Below are 16,635 nucleotides of genomic sequence, written 5' to 3' on the forward strand. Positions count from 1 at the left end.
TAATTGCAATGTCACAATTTGATCTTGTCCAATATATATGTCTTGAGTCACACATGACTAATTGGGAATCTAGATTTGGCTAATTACATTTTAGCTTAGTAAATACAAAAAAATTAAAGATAGCGTCAGTAGGCATGTGACACCTATATGCAAATTCACATCATGTCCACATGTTCTTTAGGAGAAAGTGAGGACTGCAGATGCTGGAGATCAGAGCTGAAAAATGTGTTGCTGGAAAAGCGCAACAGGTCAGGCAGCATCAAAGGAGCAGGAGAATCGATGTTATGCCCGAAACATCGATTCTCCTTCTCCTTTGATGCTGCCTGACCTGCTGCGCTTCTCCAGCAACACATTTTTCAGCACATGTTCTTTAACCTTTCAGTATTGGTAAGTTGAAAAACATGCATGCACGTGCTTTTCTTTTCTATCACTGTGAATTTTCCTTTGGCTATTTATCTGTAAAAATGATATGTAACATATTTTGATACCTTGAAAACACCAGTGACATCATATGGAGAGGGGAGCCATCATTGTAGTCATCTTAACTAATCAGGAGATCCCCACCAAGATAGCAATCGAAAGCGACAATGAGCATATTCAACAAGACATATCACAGTATCGGACTGTCAGCAAGGTCTGAATGGATTTCAGAGATGCGTCTGGAACTCTGCTCGAGTGAGTCACTTAACAATCACACAGAGGAAATTAAAGTACCTCCTGCAACTGCTAATCACAAACCTAGAAGTTGCACTGACTGTTAAATGCAGGTTTGTCGTAACATTTGCGAGGGAATTAGATGAGCACACTGAAGTAAATAGTAGGATAGAAACTAGGTCTTCAAAATATTTTCCACATAGAAAGCAAGGAACCTAATTTCTCAAGATAAGTACTTAAATTATCTTGAGAAAACTAAAGGTTGGACAAATTGGGCTGGTATCATTGGAGTTTAGAAGCATAAGAGTATCCTGAGTGGTATTTTCCTGAGGGATGTTTATTCTTGGGTGAGAGACTAGAACTAGGATTGCATTTTAGGAATTAGTTAACTCACATTTATGGTTGAAATAAGGAGAGTTTCTTTCTCCCAGGGGTCATGTGGAGACTTTCTTCCCCAGAGAGCAGTGGAGGCAGGGTCTTTGAGTATTTTTAATGTTGAATTGACAAATTATTTGTTTTAATTGACAAGGGAGGAAAGGGTTATAGGAAGTAGATAGGAAAGTAGAGGCCACAGTCAGGTGATCCATGATCTTATCAACTGGCAGAGCAAGCAGGAGGGGAAGAATGCCCTACTCCGAATCCAAATTCTTAGGTTTGTTACGAATGTTCTGATGATGATATCCTGTACTCCGAAAATCATTCTCAGGATTCCCAGGTGGAAGATCTTAAAAGGTGTTAAGCCCTTAAATTTAGAAATACATTTGTCTCATGTTCGGTTAAGCAACTTAAATCAATTTGTGAGCATCAAGCCAACCAATTCCAAGTCTTTAGGAGCTAGTGGCTCAGCCAGCAGCTATTAACAAACAGATTAATCCCTTTTTAAAAAAATTACTTAACTTAGAGCTAGGAAAAAAATGGCATGATCGGTTGGTGCCAAGTTTTCCTGGTGCCATTGAGGCCAGTTTTTCAGCTCAGGAATCAGGAAAGTGGGAAGAAATTTGTTTGGTCAGCACTGTACTCCTTCAAACCCTTATCTCTCAGGTGTTCTCAAGTCCCTATGTCCCACTTCCCAGGTGATTTTCCCAGATGTGGGAAACAGTTGGAGTTCTTGATTCATGGGTTAGGTAGACAGCCAATCTGAACTGCTCAATCTGAGGTAGGCCACAAATGAATGACAGTTTTGGAGGGAGTGAGCACTCTTGGTATTTGGGTTGAGCACTATTGATGATGTCAATAGGAAAACTTTAATAAACGCTGGGGCTGTGCTATTAACTTCATTATCATTAATACAATTATAAGTAGCTGGATAATTGCCTCTTTGAGATTTATTAATGTAGTAACATGTTACAGTCACAGCTGGTTTCCTTCATTACCTCTAAATCATGTCAGGCAATCGGGTGGGTTTCAGAGATTAATCATTGCACCTGATCAGGTCGGATTTTAATTTCATTTTCCTGATATGTTATCATTGGTCCAAAGCATTGAGTCCTGTCCAAATGAATTATCTTGTTAATACAATATTAATGTAGTAAAGACATGCTTGTATCTTTATTCTGTAGTAGCAGCAGAGCTCCAATAAAATTGTTTGCAGAAAGAGGCGGAGTCAATGATGTAACTTTAAGCTAAACTCTTAATAAAACAGCTGGCCCAGACAGTACAGAACCCCCTGCAACTGTTGTCATATGAACATAAAGTTAAATACAAATGGCATAAAGGATTTAGTCTTCTCCCTTGTTTCTATATACCTTAATTTTAGTGGCCATTTTTATTTTTGATTGATGGGGAGACTGTGTGCTGAGTGTGCATGTGATGTTAAACATCACATGCTGTTATGCTAATACTAGCTAGAATACATGTGTTAAACTACCAGGAATGTCTTCAAGCATGACCTTCAATGCTGTATTACCAAGATAGCCCCATTGCGGGCGCAGAGATATTTATCTGTGATAGTGCAATTCTTTCTATTAAAATCAACTACAGCAGAAAGTGTCTGTTTATGAATTTACTCTTCTGTTAGCACCTGACACTATGACAGTCTACCTTTACGTAATGTTGTCATTCGTGGCAACGTGCCAATAAGGAAGTGCAGCTTGAGTATCAGTGACAGGCTCTGCAGTATGGACAGGAACTAATGGGTTTCTATAGATCTTTAACTGTGAAATATCTTGACTAAACGCAGGGGTATATGTGACCATGTCTAGATTTGGATAATCAGCCTACAAAGGTTTTTGTCAGGAATGCCTCAGTTGCCAGGTGCTGAATTACAGACATATCTAGTTTCATTTCATTTCAGAAAGGTGAGTGAGATGTTCTTTTTAATTTTTTTATATACAGAAGTTAACAATAATTGCAAATATTTAAATTGTTTAGGGATGCCTAAAGAGCCTGGTTTGTGATTTCTGGTTCAGATGAAAGATTAAAAAATGTAGTATTCATTCCTTTAATAGAACAGTCTGATTTTTTAATCAGAAATTTCTAGATTGGAAAGTACAAAGAGTCTGCCCTCATAGTATCTGCAAACTGAACCATTGGAGATTGGGATACTAAGTATGCTTACCTCAATCATTGAATTCGAACTTTGCATTTGGTCTGCCTTTCAGTTAAAATTCCAATCCAAAGAGTCAAGTTGAATTCTGTTTGCACTGTAGCATATGTTGAGCTGTGTATTTTGTTAGAGCATACAAAATAATGTCTCAATTAGGTATACGCCTGAATCCTTTGTCTCAGGTAAGGCAATGGAAACCAGAACAGGTTAGGATTAGGTAGGATCACAACTCTTGCTGAACTGCTTTTTAACTACAGGCCTTCCACTGAAGTAAGATCAGGAAGTTAGGTACACGTCTGTTCTTAGCATTTAGCTGCACTAGTTTTGATTTAAGAACAGAGGGATCAACTTCCTTATGGCAGGAAACAAAAGAGTAATATGGTGAATCAAATACATGCATAGAATTGCACAAACTTTATGCAGAAGCTTTTTCCTTACCATGTCTAAAACGTACCTTTATTCTAATTTAATCTGTATCCTAATTTTAATAAATTAGCATAATCTGACATAGGTTTACATTACAGTATTTAATATTTGTGGCTCTAAACATCATGGCTGGAAAAGAGAGCAGCTTATGTGGGTGGCTCAGGGTGATATTCTGTTACTATCCCATTTACCCACCAACCAAAACTACAATGAAATGTCTCCCAGATCTTCTACCTGCTGCCCCTATCACAACCCAGGAGCAATTTTTGACATATCTGGGGATGTTGATTAGATATCTGAGCATTTAGCTAATATGGCCTGCCAGACCCACGTTTGCTGAGAATAGGCATGAATTTCATACTGTGACTTGGAAAGTTGCTAAAGAAGGGGAGGAGCCATGGTAATCAATTGTGGGCTTATTATATCTAATAGAAGTAATAAATTCAGAGAGTCTATAGCACAGAAAAAGGTCCTTTGGCCCATCAAGTCTGTGCTGGTCAAGAATTTAATTATTTTAATATAATTTTCCAGGACCTTGTCTCTATCCTTGTCTTGACATCATGCGTGTACATCTGAATACTTCTTAAATTTTATGAGAATTTCTGCTTGATCACCTTTACAGCCAGTGAGTTCCAGATTCTCATCACCCTCTGTGTGAAAAACCTTTTCCTCATATCTCTTCTAAACCTACTGCCCCTTATCCTAAACCTATGACTCCTGGCCATTGATCCCTCTGTCAAGGGTAAAAGTTTCCTGTCTATCCTATCTATCCCCCTCATAATTTTATACATCTCAACCATATGCTCCCTCAGTCTCCTCCGCTCCAAGGAAAACAACCCCAATCTGTCCAATCTCTTTTTATAATTAAAACTCTCCAGAGAAAGTCCTAATAAACCTCCTCTGCATCCTTTCCACTGCAGTCACATCCCTGCTATAATTTGGTTTCCAGAACTGCACACAATACTCTAGCTGAGGCCTAATCAACGATTTATATATTAACAGCATACCTCCTTGCTCTTCAGCTCCGTGCATTGACTAACAAAGCTAATTATCCACTATGCCTTTTTAAATACTTCATTGACATGTCTGAACAGACTGGTAAATTGTGCACACCATGGTCCCTCTGATTATCACTGATTCCCAGGGTCCTACTGTTCATCATGTATTCCCTTGCCTTGCTTGTTCTGCCCAAGTGCATCACTTCACACTTATCCAGACTGAATTCCATTCATCACTGATCAGCCCATTTGATCAGCCTGTCTAAATCCTCCTGTAATCTAAAGCTATCCACCTCAGTACTTACCACCTTACCAATTTTTGTATCATCAATAAACTTACTGATCAATCTTCCTGCATTCAAATCTAAATAATTTATTTAAATCAAAAACAGCAAGGGCCCCAACACTAATTCTGTAGAACCTTATTGGACACAGGCTTCCAGTCACAAAAACACCCTTCAACCATCAGCCTCTGCTTCCTGCTGCTCAGCTAATCTGGACCAAATTTGCCATGAGCTCTTCTCTTCACTGTCAATCTCCCATGCTGAACCTTACCAAAAGCTTCATTGAAGTTCACGTAGATTACATTAAATAAATTGACCTCAACTGCATGCCTGGTCTTCTCTTCAAAAAATTTAATCAAGTTTGTCAGAAATGACTCCCCTGTGAGGATAATGTGACTTTAAGAGATGTATTTTGTCCTATTATTCTTTATGAAGAAAGACTCAGACATACGTGATGAGCAGTCTGCTCCAAAGCTAATAAAGTAAACAGTTTGTGAAGTCTTGTTTTTTTTTTAAAAGTTGGAACAATAGAAACAGCCTTCAGTAGCAGTTGGGGTCTTGAAGTGAAATATGGAAGCCTCTATTCCTCTCTCTGTTACAGCTAGAAGGCTGGGATTCTCATCCACCTGCTAGAATTGCATATGAGACAATCTATTTTACTGACTTTGCTTTTGTCAAGGGTGTGTTAATGGGATTTTACTATATTGAAACAGTTCATTATTAGTAGTTTATCTATATATATGTGTGTGTGTGTGTGTGTGTATGTAGTTAAGCATTTTGATTTAGTTACAATTAAACCAATTCTTTTCTTTTAATTCTGTTTTGCATTTTAATCATAGTGTATGAATAAAGTGTGTTTTGTTTCAAACCTGACAGTTTGACCAATCAAATTGCATCCAGAACATAGTACCTTACTTACCTTTTAAATAAGAAAAAGTTAGGATCTAGATTATCTTCCTAATGTGTTTTGAAGGCGTTTGGTATTGTCCGTAACATCCCTAAACAAAGTCATGTTGACTGCTCTTGACTAATCCCCAACTCTCCAAGTGCAGATTAATTCTGCTCATCAAAATTGCTTCTAATTGTTTCCCCACCACTGTGGTTAGACTGGCCTGCCTTTAGTTTCATTGTTTATTCGTTGCTCCCTTCCCGAATAATCAGACCACATTCGCTGTCTTCCTGTCCTCTGACACCTCTCCAGAGGCTAGAGAGAAATTGGACATTTTTTCCAGAGTCACTGCAATTTCCTGCCTTATCTTACTCACCAGTCTGGGATACATTCGTCCGCTCCTGGCGAATTACCTACTTTTTAGCCTACCAGACCACTCAGAATCTCTTCTCTGTCTATGCTGATTTCTTTAATTTAATTGCAGCACTGGCCTTCTCCTGATTTCTATAACCATCTCATTCCTCATACGAGTGAACTCTGATGCAAAGTGTTCATTCAGAACCCTACCTGCATCCTCCAACTCCATGCATAAATTACCACTGTGGTCCTTAATGGGCTCAGTTCTTTTCCTTGTTATTCTTTTACATTGAACTTACTTTTGGATAACTGGAATTTTCTTTATTTTATCTGTCATTATCCTTTCATGCCTTCTTTTTGCTGTCCTAATTTACTTATAATGATTCCCTTGCACAAGCAGTACTGCTCCAGTGCTTCTGCTGTTTTCAGCCCTCAGTCTCTGTCATAAGCCTCCCTTTTTCTCTTCATCCAATCCAGTATATCTCTAGATATCCAGGGTTCACTAGATTATAGGCAGTTATTTTCCTTTATGGAAAAAAGACAAACTTTAGTATCATCTACCACCTAAGAAGGCAAAGTATCATTCCTATTTTTGGCTTTCTTACCAAAATTAAATATATAATTCAAGGTCTGGTTTCACTGACACACAATACAAATGCAGTATAGCACCTTTTGCGTTATATTCTACTAGGGTAGCAATGTGTTCTGTTAATTCACACTTATTCTGCTCCTCTGTGAATTGGTGTGCTGTCAATCACAATGCAATGGCTTGGAAGATATAGGTCATCTGCAAAAGTAACATATGGAGGGCTGTCAAGTTACCAAATGCAGGCAAACTATTATATTGCCAGTTTGCAGATTATGCTGTGTTATAAAACAATGTGCCTTTCAATCTTGTTTTGCTTATTCTGAAGTCTTAAAATTTTAAAAAATAATATTTTTGAGATTAGATTCTCTATGGTGGGGAAATAGGCCTTTCAGCCCAACAAATCCACACTGACCCTCTGAAGAGTAACACATTTCCTTCTGACTAATGCACCTAACACTATGGGCAATTTAGCATGGCCGTTTCACCTGACCTGCACAGCGTTGGACTGTGGGAGGAAACCCATGCAGACACGGGAAGAATATGCAAACTCCACACAGACTGGAATCAAACCTGGGTCCCTGGTGCTGTGAGATAGCAGTGCTAACCACTGAACCACCATGCTGCCCAAAGATATTTGATCTTTAAACTCTATTTTGGAAACTCTATGAAATTCCTTTCTCAATACATTGATATTTTAAAATTATGTATTAAGACAATTACTTACATATACCTTAATTTTTTTGTATATCAATATTCACACATCTAATTACACTCTCTCTAGCATTACCAGTATTCACAAAGGTATTTCTTTTTATTTTGCCATACCAGTTTCACACCTACATTGGTCCTTTCTTCTCTACAACCATATCCACTCCCTTTGCTATTTGTTCTTTGTTACCTCTAATCTCTCCCTAACTTTACTCTGACTTTACCTTATGCTCCAATAATTCCTCCCTAACTTTCCTTAGTGCTTAAAACCCATAATTTTTCCAACTTTTCAGTTACCAAGAAACAACATATTGGAACTGAAATGCTAACTCTGTTTTTCTCACCATGGATGCTGCCAGGCCTCTGTGGTTTATTAAGATTTCTGATGTAAATAATATTTTGTTTTTGTTGAAGATCAGGGAGTGTTGTGTCAACATCCACCTTACCAGGTTATCTGTGCTTAACAAGTTCTCGCCAACGACATAGTGCAACTTGGTCTTAGTTTCCAGATCTGCAGTATGTTGTTAGATCTTCAATTAAGAAGAGATGATATGCTTTACAATTTTTATTCATTCTTAGGATATGCTTCAGCATTTCAAAAAGGCAGCTCACTACCACATTCTTGAGGGCAACTAGGGACAGGCAATAGATGCTGGTCCAGCCAGCAATGCCTACTCTCCATGAATAGATTTTTTTTTAAAGTCCCTGTGGTGAGGTTACCAACACTGCAGTGCAGGTATAAGATTTAGACTTAGTGATGATTTAGATTTTAAATAATTTAGGTTTGATATAATTCTTAGTGCTAAAGTGATCAAATGGTATGGGGAGAAAGCAAGGATGTTGTACTGAGTTGGATGACGAGCCAAGAGTAAAATGAATGGCAGAGCAGGCTTGAAGTGCAGAAAGGAACATTGCTGCTTCAATTCTCTATCTTACTATGTCTCTAGGATTGTAGATATTGTTCCAATCAGGATGGCGTATGACTTGGAGTTGAGCAAGCAGGTGACAGTGCTCCTTTGTGTCTGCTACGCTTGTTCTCAGAGTAATAGAACCATAAAGTAAAACAGGCCCTTAGGCCCATTGAGTAAGTATCATTAAATCTACACTAAATGTACAGTAGTCCCACTTTCCAACACTTGGTCCATAGCCTTGAATATTTTGATGATTCAAGTGCCCATTCAAGTATTTTATAAAAGGTTATGAAGTTTCATGCCTCAACTATCCTCCTAGGCTGTATATTCCAGGCCCCCACAATTCTCTGGGTGAAATGTATTTTCCTCAAATCTCTTCTAAACCTTCTACCTTCCATTTTAAAATTATACCCTCTTAAATTGACACTTCAACTGAGGGCAACAGCTGCTTGTTATCCATTCTGTATATACCCTTCATAACCTTATATACCTCTATCAGGTTCCTCTCAACCTTCTCTACTCCAAAGAAAACAACCCAACCTAATCCAGGCTCGCTTCAAAGCAGAAGTGCTCCAAACCAAACAATATCCCGGTGAATCTCCTCTGTACCCCCTTCAGTGTAATCACATCTTTCCTATAGTTTGGGTGAGCTGAAAATGTGTTGCTGGAAAAGCGCAGCAGGTCAGGAAGCATCCAAGGAGCAGGAGAATCGACGTTTCGGGCATGAGTCCTTCGGGAATCCTGAAGAAGGGCTCATGCCTGAAATGTTGATTCTCCTGCTCCTTGGATGCTGCCTGACCTGCTGCGCTTTTCCAGCAACACATTTTCAGCTCTGATCTCCAGCATCTGCAGTCCCCACTTTCTCCTATAGTTTCAGTGACCATAGTACTCCAGCTGTGGTCTAACCAAATTCCTGGCCAGCTCCAACATAACCTCCCTGCTTTTATCATCTATGCCTCAACAGATAAAGACAATTATTAACATGTCCTGTCAGCTTCGGGAATTTGTGGACTTTAAGATTCCTTTGTTCCTCTGAGTTTCCTAGTGTCCTATCATTCATTGAGTACTCCCTTAGTTGTTCCAAAGTGCACACCTCACATTCATCAAGGTGAAATTTAATATGCCATTGATCTGCCCATATTACTAATCAGTGTATATCCTCCGGTAACCTAAGCCCTTCTTCCTCAATGCCAACCACTTGGCCAATCATAGTATCATGGGCAAACTTGCTTATCATAACCCCCGTACTCTCATCCACATCATTTCAGTATATATTATACATATCTTGAACAAGAAGGGACCCAGCACTGACCTTGTTGTATGCCACTGGATACCAGACTCCAGTCATAGGAACGACTTCTATCACCATCCTGTGTCTCCTGCCAATGAGCAAATCTTCTAGATAAAGGTTTGAAAATTGCTATCAAATAATTCTTGGTAATTTGCAACAGTGCATCTTATTGATGGTACACACTGCAGCCAATGTAACCAGCGTTGAAAGGAGCAAAAGATTAAAATGGTGGATTGAGTGCCAACCCAGTGAGCTGTTTGACCTGGATGGTGTCCAGTTTTGTCATTATGGCTACAAACATCCAGGTAAGTGGAGATTATTTATGTAGGCTACAAGAGTTTTCAGCATTGCAACATAAAGGATCTAAATTGAGCATTGTCTGTCTGAGGAGATAATAGATATTAATCTAAACAAATACAAGTACAATTCAAGAATAGAAATAAATGGAGAAACTTGTCTGGCAGCATCTGTGGACAAAATGCAGAGTTAATGTTATTGAAGATACAAGTACAATTCAGACTTATGACAAAATAAAACTAATTAAAGAGTTGTCTAATCAAATTTTTCCTTTCTTTGTCACCTAAAAAGGTTACATTTTTATTGCACTAAAATGTATTGCACCGAGAGTAGAATGTTGGAAAACAACAGCCAAGAATCAGAAGGGAAACAACTCTATTGTGGTTCTGCCATGACACAAATTAAGGAAGAGACAGAATACGTTAAAAAGGTGAAATAATAATCTTGATTACTCATAATGCACTTTGCAAAGACTTGCTGAATAACTTATTCTTATTATCACTTAAAGCACCATGTGTGACTCCTGTGATATTTCGTGTGGTTAATTCATGTAATGTCAACAATGTCTGTCTGAAAACCAGGTGTAAGATTGTGCAAAATAGGTGCTGTATTTCCATCAGGCATGACTGGCATCCCAGGATTCTAGATGGCATCTAACAGACAGTGTACTAGGGTATCAGTAAAGAGGAAGATTAGATTGGGATCATTGGAGATTTGAGGTTGAACTGAGGTCAAGGGTGGATCATCCAAGGGGCAAGGGAAAAATCTTACTGTAATGTATGACCATGCATGGTACAGCATGGTAGAGACATGAACAATTGAGGCATGCAAAATGAAATTAGATTATTAGCTGAAAAGAAAAATCAAGATCACAGACCGTGGCACTAGAGTAATTTCTCCTTCAGAGGGCCAGCAGAGACATGATGGATCATCTGGCCTCTTGTTGTCATGATTCTATAATTTCCACAAGCAATGAACATAATACAACATTTTGGCCTGTGTCCTAAAAGATTGGAATGTGACGTTTCCCTGTCCAAATTGAGTCAGCTAGATTTTCACCCAAAATAATGAGCATAAATGTTTCAATTTCTAGGGTCAGATATAAAACAATACTATGTTGCTGAGTATTTCTCCACTGCAGTAATAAACAGACACGTATGTTCCAATTAGCAACATTTATTGACCAGGCAACAATTGAAATTTGAATAATCTTATGTATGTTCACTTTTAGCAATTAGAATTTCTTGTCTTGAAAGTTTAGATTACTTACAGTGTGGAAACAGGCCCTTCGGCCCAACAAGTCCACAACGCCCCGCCGAAGCGCAACCCACCCATACCCCTACATCTACCCCTTACCTAACACTACGGGCAATTTAGCATGGCCAATTCACCTGACCTGCACATCTTTGGACTGTGGGAGGAAACCGGAGCACCCGGAGGAAACCCACGCAGACACGGGGAGAATGTGCAAACTCCACAGTCAGTCGCCTGAGGCGGGAATTGAACCCGGGTGTCTGGTGCTGTGAGGCAGCAGTGCTAACCACTGTGTCACCGTGCCGCCCAAAGTAAAGGCCAACATAAAATAAAGTTTTTTAGAAGTTCGCTCATGGGCCGTGGACATCACTGGCTGGGCCAATATTTATTCCCCATCTTTAGTTGCCCTTGAGAAGGTGGTGGTGAGCTGCCTTCTTGAGCTATTGCAGTCCATTTGCTGTAGGCAGACCTATAATGCTATTAGCAGGCGAATTCCAGGATTCTGACCGAGTGAGATTGAAGAAACAGTGATATATTTCCAAGTCAGGATAGTGAGCAGCTTGGAGGAGGACTTGCAGATGTATTTCCATGTATATACTGCCGTTGCCCTTCTAGATGGAAGTGGTCATGGATTTGGAAGGTGAAAGGTCTAAGGACCCTTGGTGAATTTTTGCAGTGCATCTTGTAGATGATACACATCGTTCCTAATGAACACTGGTGGTGGAAGGAATGGATGCTTCAAGATGTGGTGCCAATCAAGTGGGCTGCTTTGTTCTGGATGGTGTGTCAAGCGTCTTGAGTGTTATTGGGGCTGTACTCATCCAGGGCTGAAAATGTGTTGCTGGAAAGGCGCAGCAGTTCAGGCAGCATCCAAGGAGCAGGAAAATCGACGTTTCGGGCATGACTTGTACTTCGTTGATAATGGATAGGCATTGGGGTGTCAGCAGGTGAGTTACTCTCTGCAGTATTCCTAAACCTCTGACTTATTCTTTGTAGCCAGTGTATTAACATGGTTAGTCCAGCTGAGTTTCTGGTCAATGGTAACCCTCAGGATGTTCATACTGAGTGATTCATTGATGGAAACACCATTCAATGTTGAGGGGTAGTGATTCGATTTTCTGTTGTTAGAGATTGTCATTGTCTGGCATTTGTGTGGACATCGATAAGGGAGGGGAATCCAAAACTAGAAGCCATAGGTTTAAGATGAGAGGTGAAGGATTTAAAAGGGACCTAAGGGGTAATGTTTTCATACAGGTTGGTGTGTGTATGAAATGAGCTGCTGGAGGAAGTGGTGGAGGCTGGTACAATTACAACATTTACAGGTAAAAGGCATCAGGATGGGTGTAAAAATAGGAAGTTTTTAGAGGGAAATGGGCCAAATGCTAGCAAATGACACTAGATTAATTTAGGATATTTGGTCAGCATGGGCAAGTTGGACCGATAGGTCTGTTTCTGTGCTGTCCATCTCTATGACTCTATGACAGTATGTGTGGTGCAAGTGTAACCTACTACTTCTCAACGCAAACATGGATATTGTCCAGATCTTGCTGTGTTTACAAATAACTAAATTAAAAATAACTGCAAAATAATGTTCTATTCCATGTATAGTATAGTACTCTTACATTAGAAAATGACACTTCACACAAGAAGGTTGTTTATTTTAATTAAAATATTGATTAAGGGAAGGCCTTGGATTTGGTCAAGCAAAGGCCCTCAGAGAAATCAAGAACTCAGTCTGTGAGCAGGATGAGTCAGGGGTGTCAGTTATCCAGACTTTTATCTTTCTCCCTTTCTATTTAGATGCGAATTACATTACAGAATATGCGACAACAGCTATTTGGAAATGAAGGTGAAGTGGCTGACAATCGACAAGCTCAAGAGTTGAAGGTACTCTTTGTATTTTCTTTATATTTGCTGATTTTACTAATACTTTGTGAGAATCTCAAGAGTACGCACTGTCAACCGTAAACCATTAGCGGCGTGTTATTAGAATCAGGATTCCATGTTTTGCTAAAATGGCTGACATTGGATTGGTGAGACTGACCTTGCACTCACCTGACCAAAAACAATTCACACATTATGTTGGCATTCTCCCAGAGTGATTCCACTCATGCCAGGGAATATTTCACCATTTTGGGGAAGACAGTTGCTATAAGAATAGATGTGCGCCACTTAGGTGCACACTGTCACCCTGGTGTGCAGCCGTGAAATTCAAACTCTGTAGCTGGAGGAGCATGCCTCCTTTTTATACAGCCAAAGCCCCTTCCCTCAGACCTAGTAAATAGTGAGTGCCAGTAAAACACTAGTTAAAGCAGCATCCATCATACTCAATGCAGTGAAGGTAGAAACTGTGATAACTGATCCCTTTCTGGTATTTATGTACTTATTTGAATGGACTTTCATAAGTTGTCTCACAGAAGGAAGCCATTCAGCCCATTGTGGCCATGCTAGTCAATAATGATCTCATTAGACTAATCCAATTTTCTAGCTTTTAACCCATAGCCCTGGAGACTATGGCAACACAAGTGAATATCTAAATGTTGCTAAAATGTTATGAGAGTTTCTGACAGAATGACCCTTTCAGGCAGTGAGTTCCAGAGCTCCACCACCCTCTGAGTGAAAATATTTGTCCTCAACTCTCCTCATGGCTTTCTTCCTCTTCACTTAATTCTCTGCCATTTGGTTATTGACCCCTCTACTAATGGAAAATCTTTTCTCACAGCTCAGATCATCTAGTTTAATCTTGCCCCAACATCAATAGTAAACTCCCCACAAAGATGTTGGCCCTGTTCCTGTCAAAAAGTAAGCCATCCGATTCATACAGGACTCACCTTCCCCAGAAATGATCCTAAAAGCCTGAGGAATTTAAAGCCCTCAATGCTCCAGCCACACATTCATCTACTCTATCCTTCTATTGTTATACTCAATGTTGCATCACATCGGGAGTAATGCAGGCATTACCTCATCTGAAGTTCTGCTTTTGAATACCCTTCCTGACTTCCTAAAGTCTGCTTGAAGGATCTGATTTCTCTTTCTTCCACTGGAGCGTAGGAGGTTGAGAGGTGACCTTAATGAGATTTATGAAATAAAGAGGGGTATTGTGATGATGTTGTTCCTTTAACGAGGTTATGTTGTCTTTGTATTTTTTTTTCACAGAGGTCATAAGCACAGAGAATCCCCGAAGGGTTTTAGGGCCCATTTGATTATAGCTAACAGATACTGCCTCAGGAAACAGGCTTTCAAGTTTAAAAAAAAACACTTGCACATTGAAAGGGGAGGGGCCAGTTCTCCCAGCTCAGCTTTTCTCTGGTTTGGTTTTAGCAGGCAGTCAGTTATGAAGCTGCTGGACCCAAAGAAACAAGGTCCATGCTGATCCTCCCTCTCTCTGGACCCAAAGAAGCAGTTCCATGATGATTCTCCCTCTCTCTAACATCTCTCCTGTGAAAATCTTTTATGGATCTTTCCTTTTTTTTGTAAAGGGGTGTTAATGTGGAATTGTTGCAAGTATTTGGAACAGCATCATTAAGTTGGGATAATCTGTTGAGTTTTCGGATAGGGTTAAATTATTCTGTATTCTGTTCTCTTTTGTTTTGTGTTTCATTTTGTAATCTTGCAAATAAATTCTGTTTGGTTTAAAACTAAGTGGTTGGGCCAGCTACATCTCTCCTGACCTATCCACTCAACACCTGCTTAAAACAACTCACAAAGTTAGGGTCCAGGCTACTTGCTTGATATGTTTTGAGGAGGTCTAGCCTAGTCCATAACTGTATAGACAAGTGACTTTTCCCTAGGATAGGGGATTTCAAAATTAAGGGCATATTTTGAAGGTGAGAGGTGAAATATTTTAAAAAGACATGAGGGTCAGTTTTTTACACAGAATTGTTCATGTTTGGAATGAACTTCCAGATGAAGTGGTAGATGTGGGTACTTACAACATGTAAAAGACATTTAGATAAGTACATGAATAAGAAACATTTGGATGGATATGGGCCAAGCGCAGGCAGATGGGGCTAGTTTACTTTGGGATTATGTTCGGCATGGACTGGTTCGATCAAAGAGTCTGTATGACTCTATGACTCAAAGTACTGAGTGGATGTAACACATTTTGGGATGCCCTATACTAATGGAATTTTTGCATTTTTGTTGGAACTACAATGTCACTGGTTGAATTATAACATTAAAACTTTGGGTTGACAAAGGGCTATTGTACACATTGCAGGCTGTGACAGTGTGAAAATATGACACACTCAGCAATATCACCTGATGAAAGCTTTACTCTGAATAATACAGTTTTTGTTTATAGCGTCCCACCACACACTAGACAATTGGTTATTATCTTGCACAGTTTCTTTATGCTATTGCAGTATGATTCCAATAATATTTTGTTAGAAGTTGCTCAGTTAGTTACAAAATGCATTCAATAGTTCTGACAGGAATGGGAAGACCCTGACACAACCATTATAGGAGCACTTTCCACATTCGCTTGAAATTCTCTTACTTTAGCAGAGGAAACTAACTCTTTTGTTAAAAAATATTTTTATTGAAGAATTTTTTGAATTTTTTACAAAATTATAAAATTACTACAAAATAGTATAACAATCTTATAATGCAACAACAATAACAGTAAACAAACTACTCTCAAACAGTTTAAAAGAAAAAAACTTTTAAAAAACTACCCATGCTACAATTCAATATATAGTTAAATGAAATAAACTAAATTAAATTGGATTGAACCAAGGTAAATTAAATTAAATTAAATTACAACACTCAGCACAACCCCACCATCACTGGGAGCATCAGTTGGCATGCTTGTAATTATTTGGGATTCTTCCTCTCAGGGGCCCTCTGCCTGCCGGACACAGCCCTCGTGACGACACAAAGGCCCTAATCAATATAGCCAACAAGTCTGCATCTATAAAGTTCAAAAAGTGGCCACCACATTTAGAAAAATGTTCCATTTTTGGTGCACCGTACTTGTAAGGAAGTCTGGGGGATATGCACCATAACTAACCTACGCCACCCTGAAAGTCCTGGGGGATTCTCTGATATCCAGCTCATCAGAATGTTCTTCCTTGCACAACATGAGAGAATATTAAACAGTTTCTTCCCATTCACATCTAAAGAGGGCAGATTCGGCAGACCCAAGAGGAGGGACTACCTTGACCTCGGTTCCCAGGACCCCTTTCAAAACACTCGCTATTGCGCCCAATACCTACAAAGCTGTGGCATGACCACAAGCAATGAGTAAGAGAACCAATATCTGTTTTACATTTGGGACACATTGGAGACGCTCCTTTCTTAAATTTCGCAAGCCGCTCCGCTGCCAAAAAAACCCTGTAGAGAACCTTCAGATGCACAGCCTGCATCTTATTACAAATCAACATTTTCCTTATGTTCTCTCTTATATCCTCTTATGCCTCTGACAAGATCTC

At 39.4% G+C, this 16,635-nt stretch overlaps 1 protein-coding gene across 1 annotated transcript in view; it reads left to right on the top strand.

The window, feature by feature from the left end:
• The first annotated feature begins 2,767 nt into the window (after window positions 1–2,767).
• The window catches only part of LOC140482679 (coiled-coil domain-containing protein 68-like), a 67,499-nt gene continuing 53,631 nt past the window's right edge, over window positions 2,768–16,635 (top strand). Inside the window, exons 1-3 of the mRNA XM_072580193.1 lie at window positions 2,768–2,951; window positions 10,241–10,379; window positions 13,004–13,090. Coding sequence (XP_072436294.1) covers window positions 10,263–10,379; window positions 13,004–13,090 — 204 coding nt within the window. The 5' untranslated portion in view covers window positions 2,768–2,951; window positions 10,241–10,262. The remainder of the gene's footprint in view (window positions 2,952–10,240; window positions 10,380–13,003; window positions 13,091–16,635) is intronic.

Source organism: Chiloscyllium punctatum, chromosome 1 (assembly GCF_047496795.1).
Source record: "Chiloscyllium punctatum isolate Juve2018m chromosome 1, sChiPun1.3, whole genome shotgun sequence".
Lineage (NCBI taxonomy): Eukaryota > Metazoa > Chordata > Chondrichthyes > Orectolobiformes > Hemiscylliidae > Chiloscyllium > Chiloscyllium punctatum.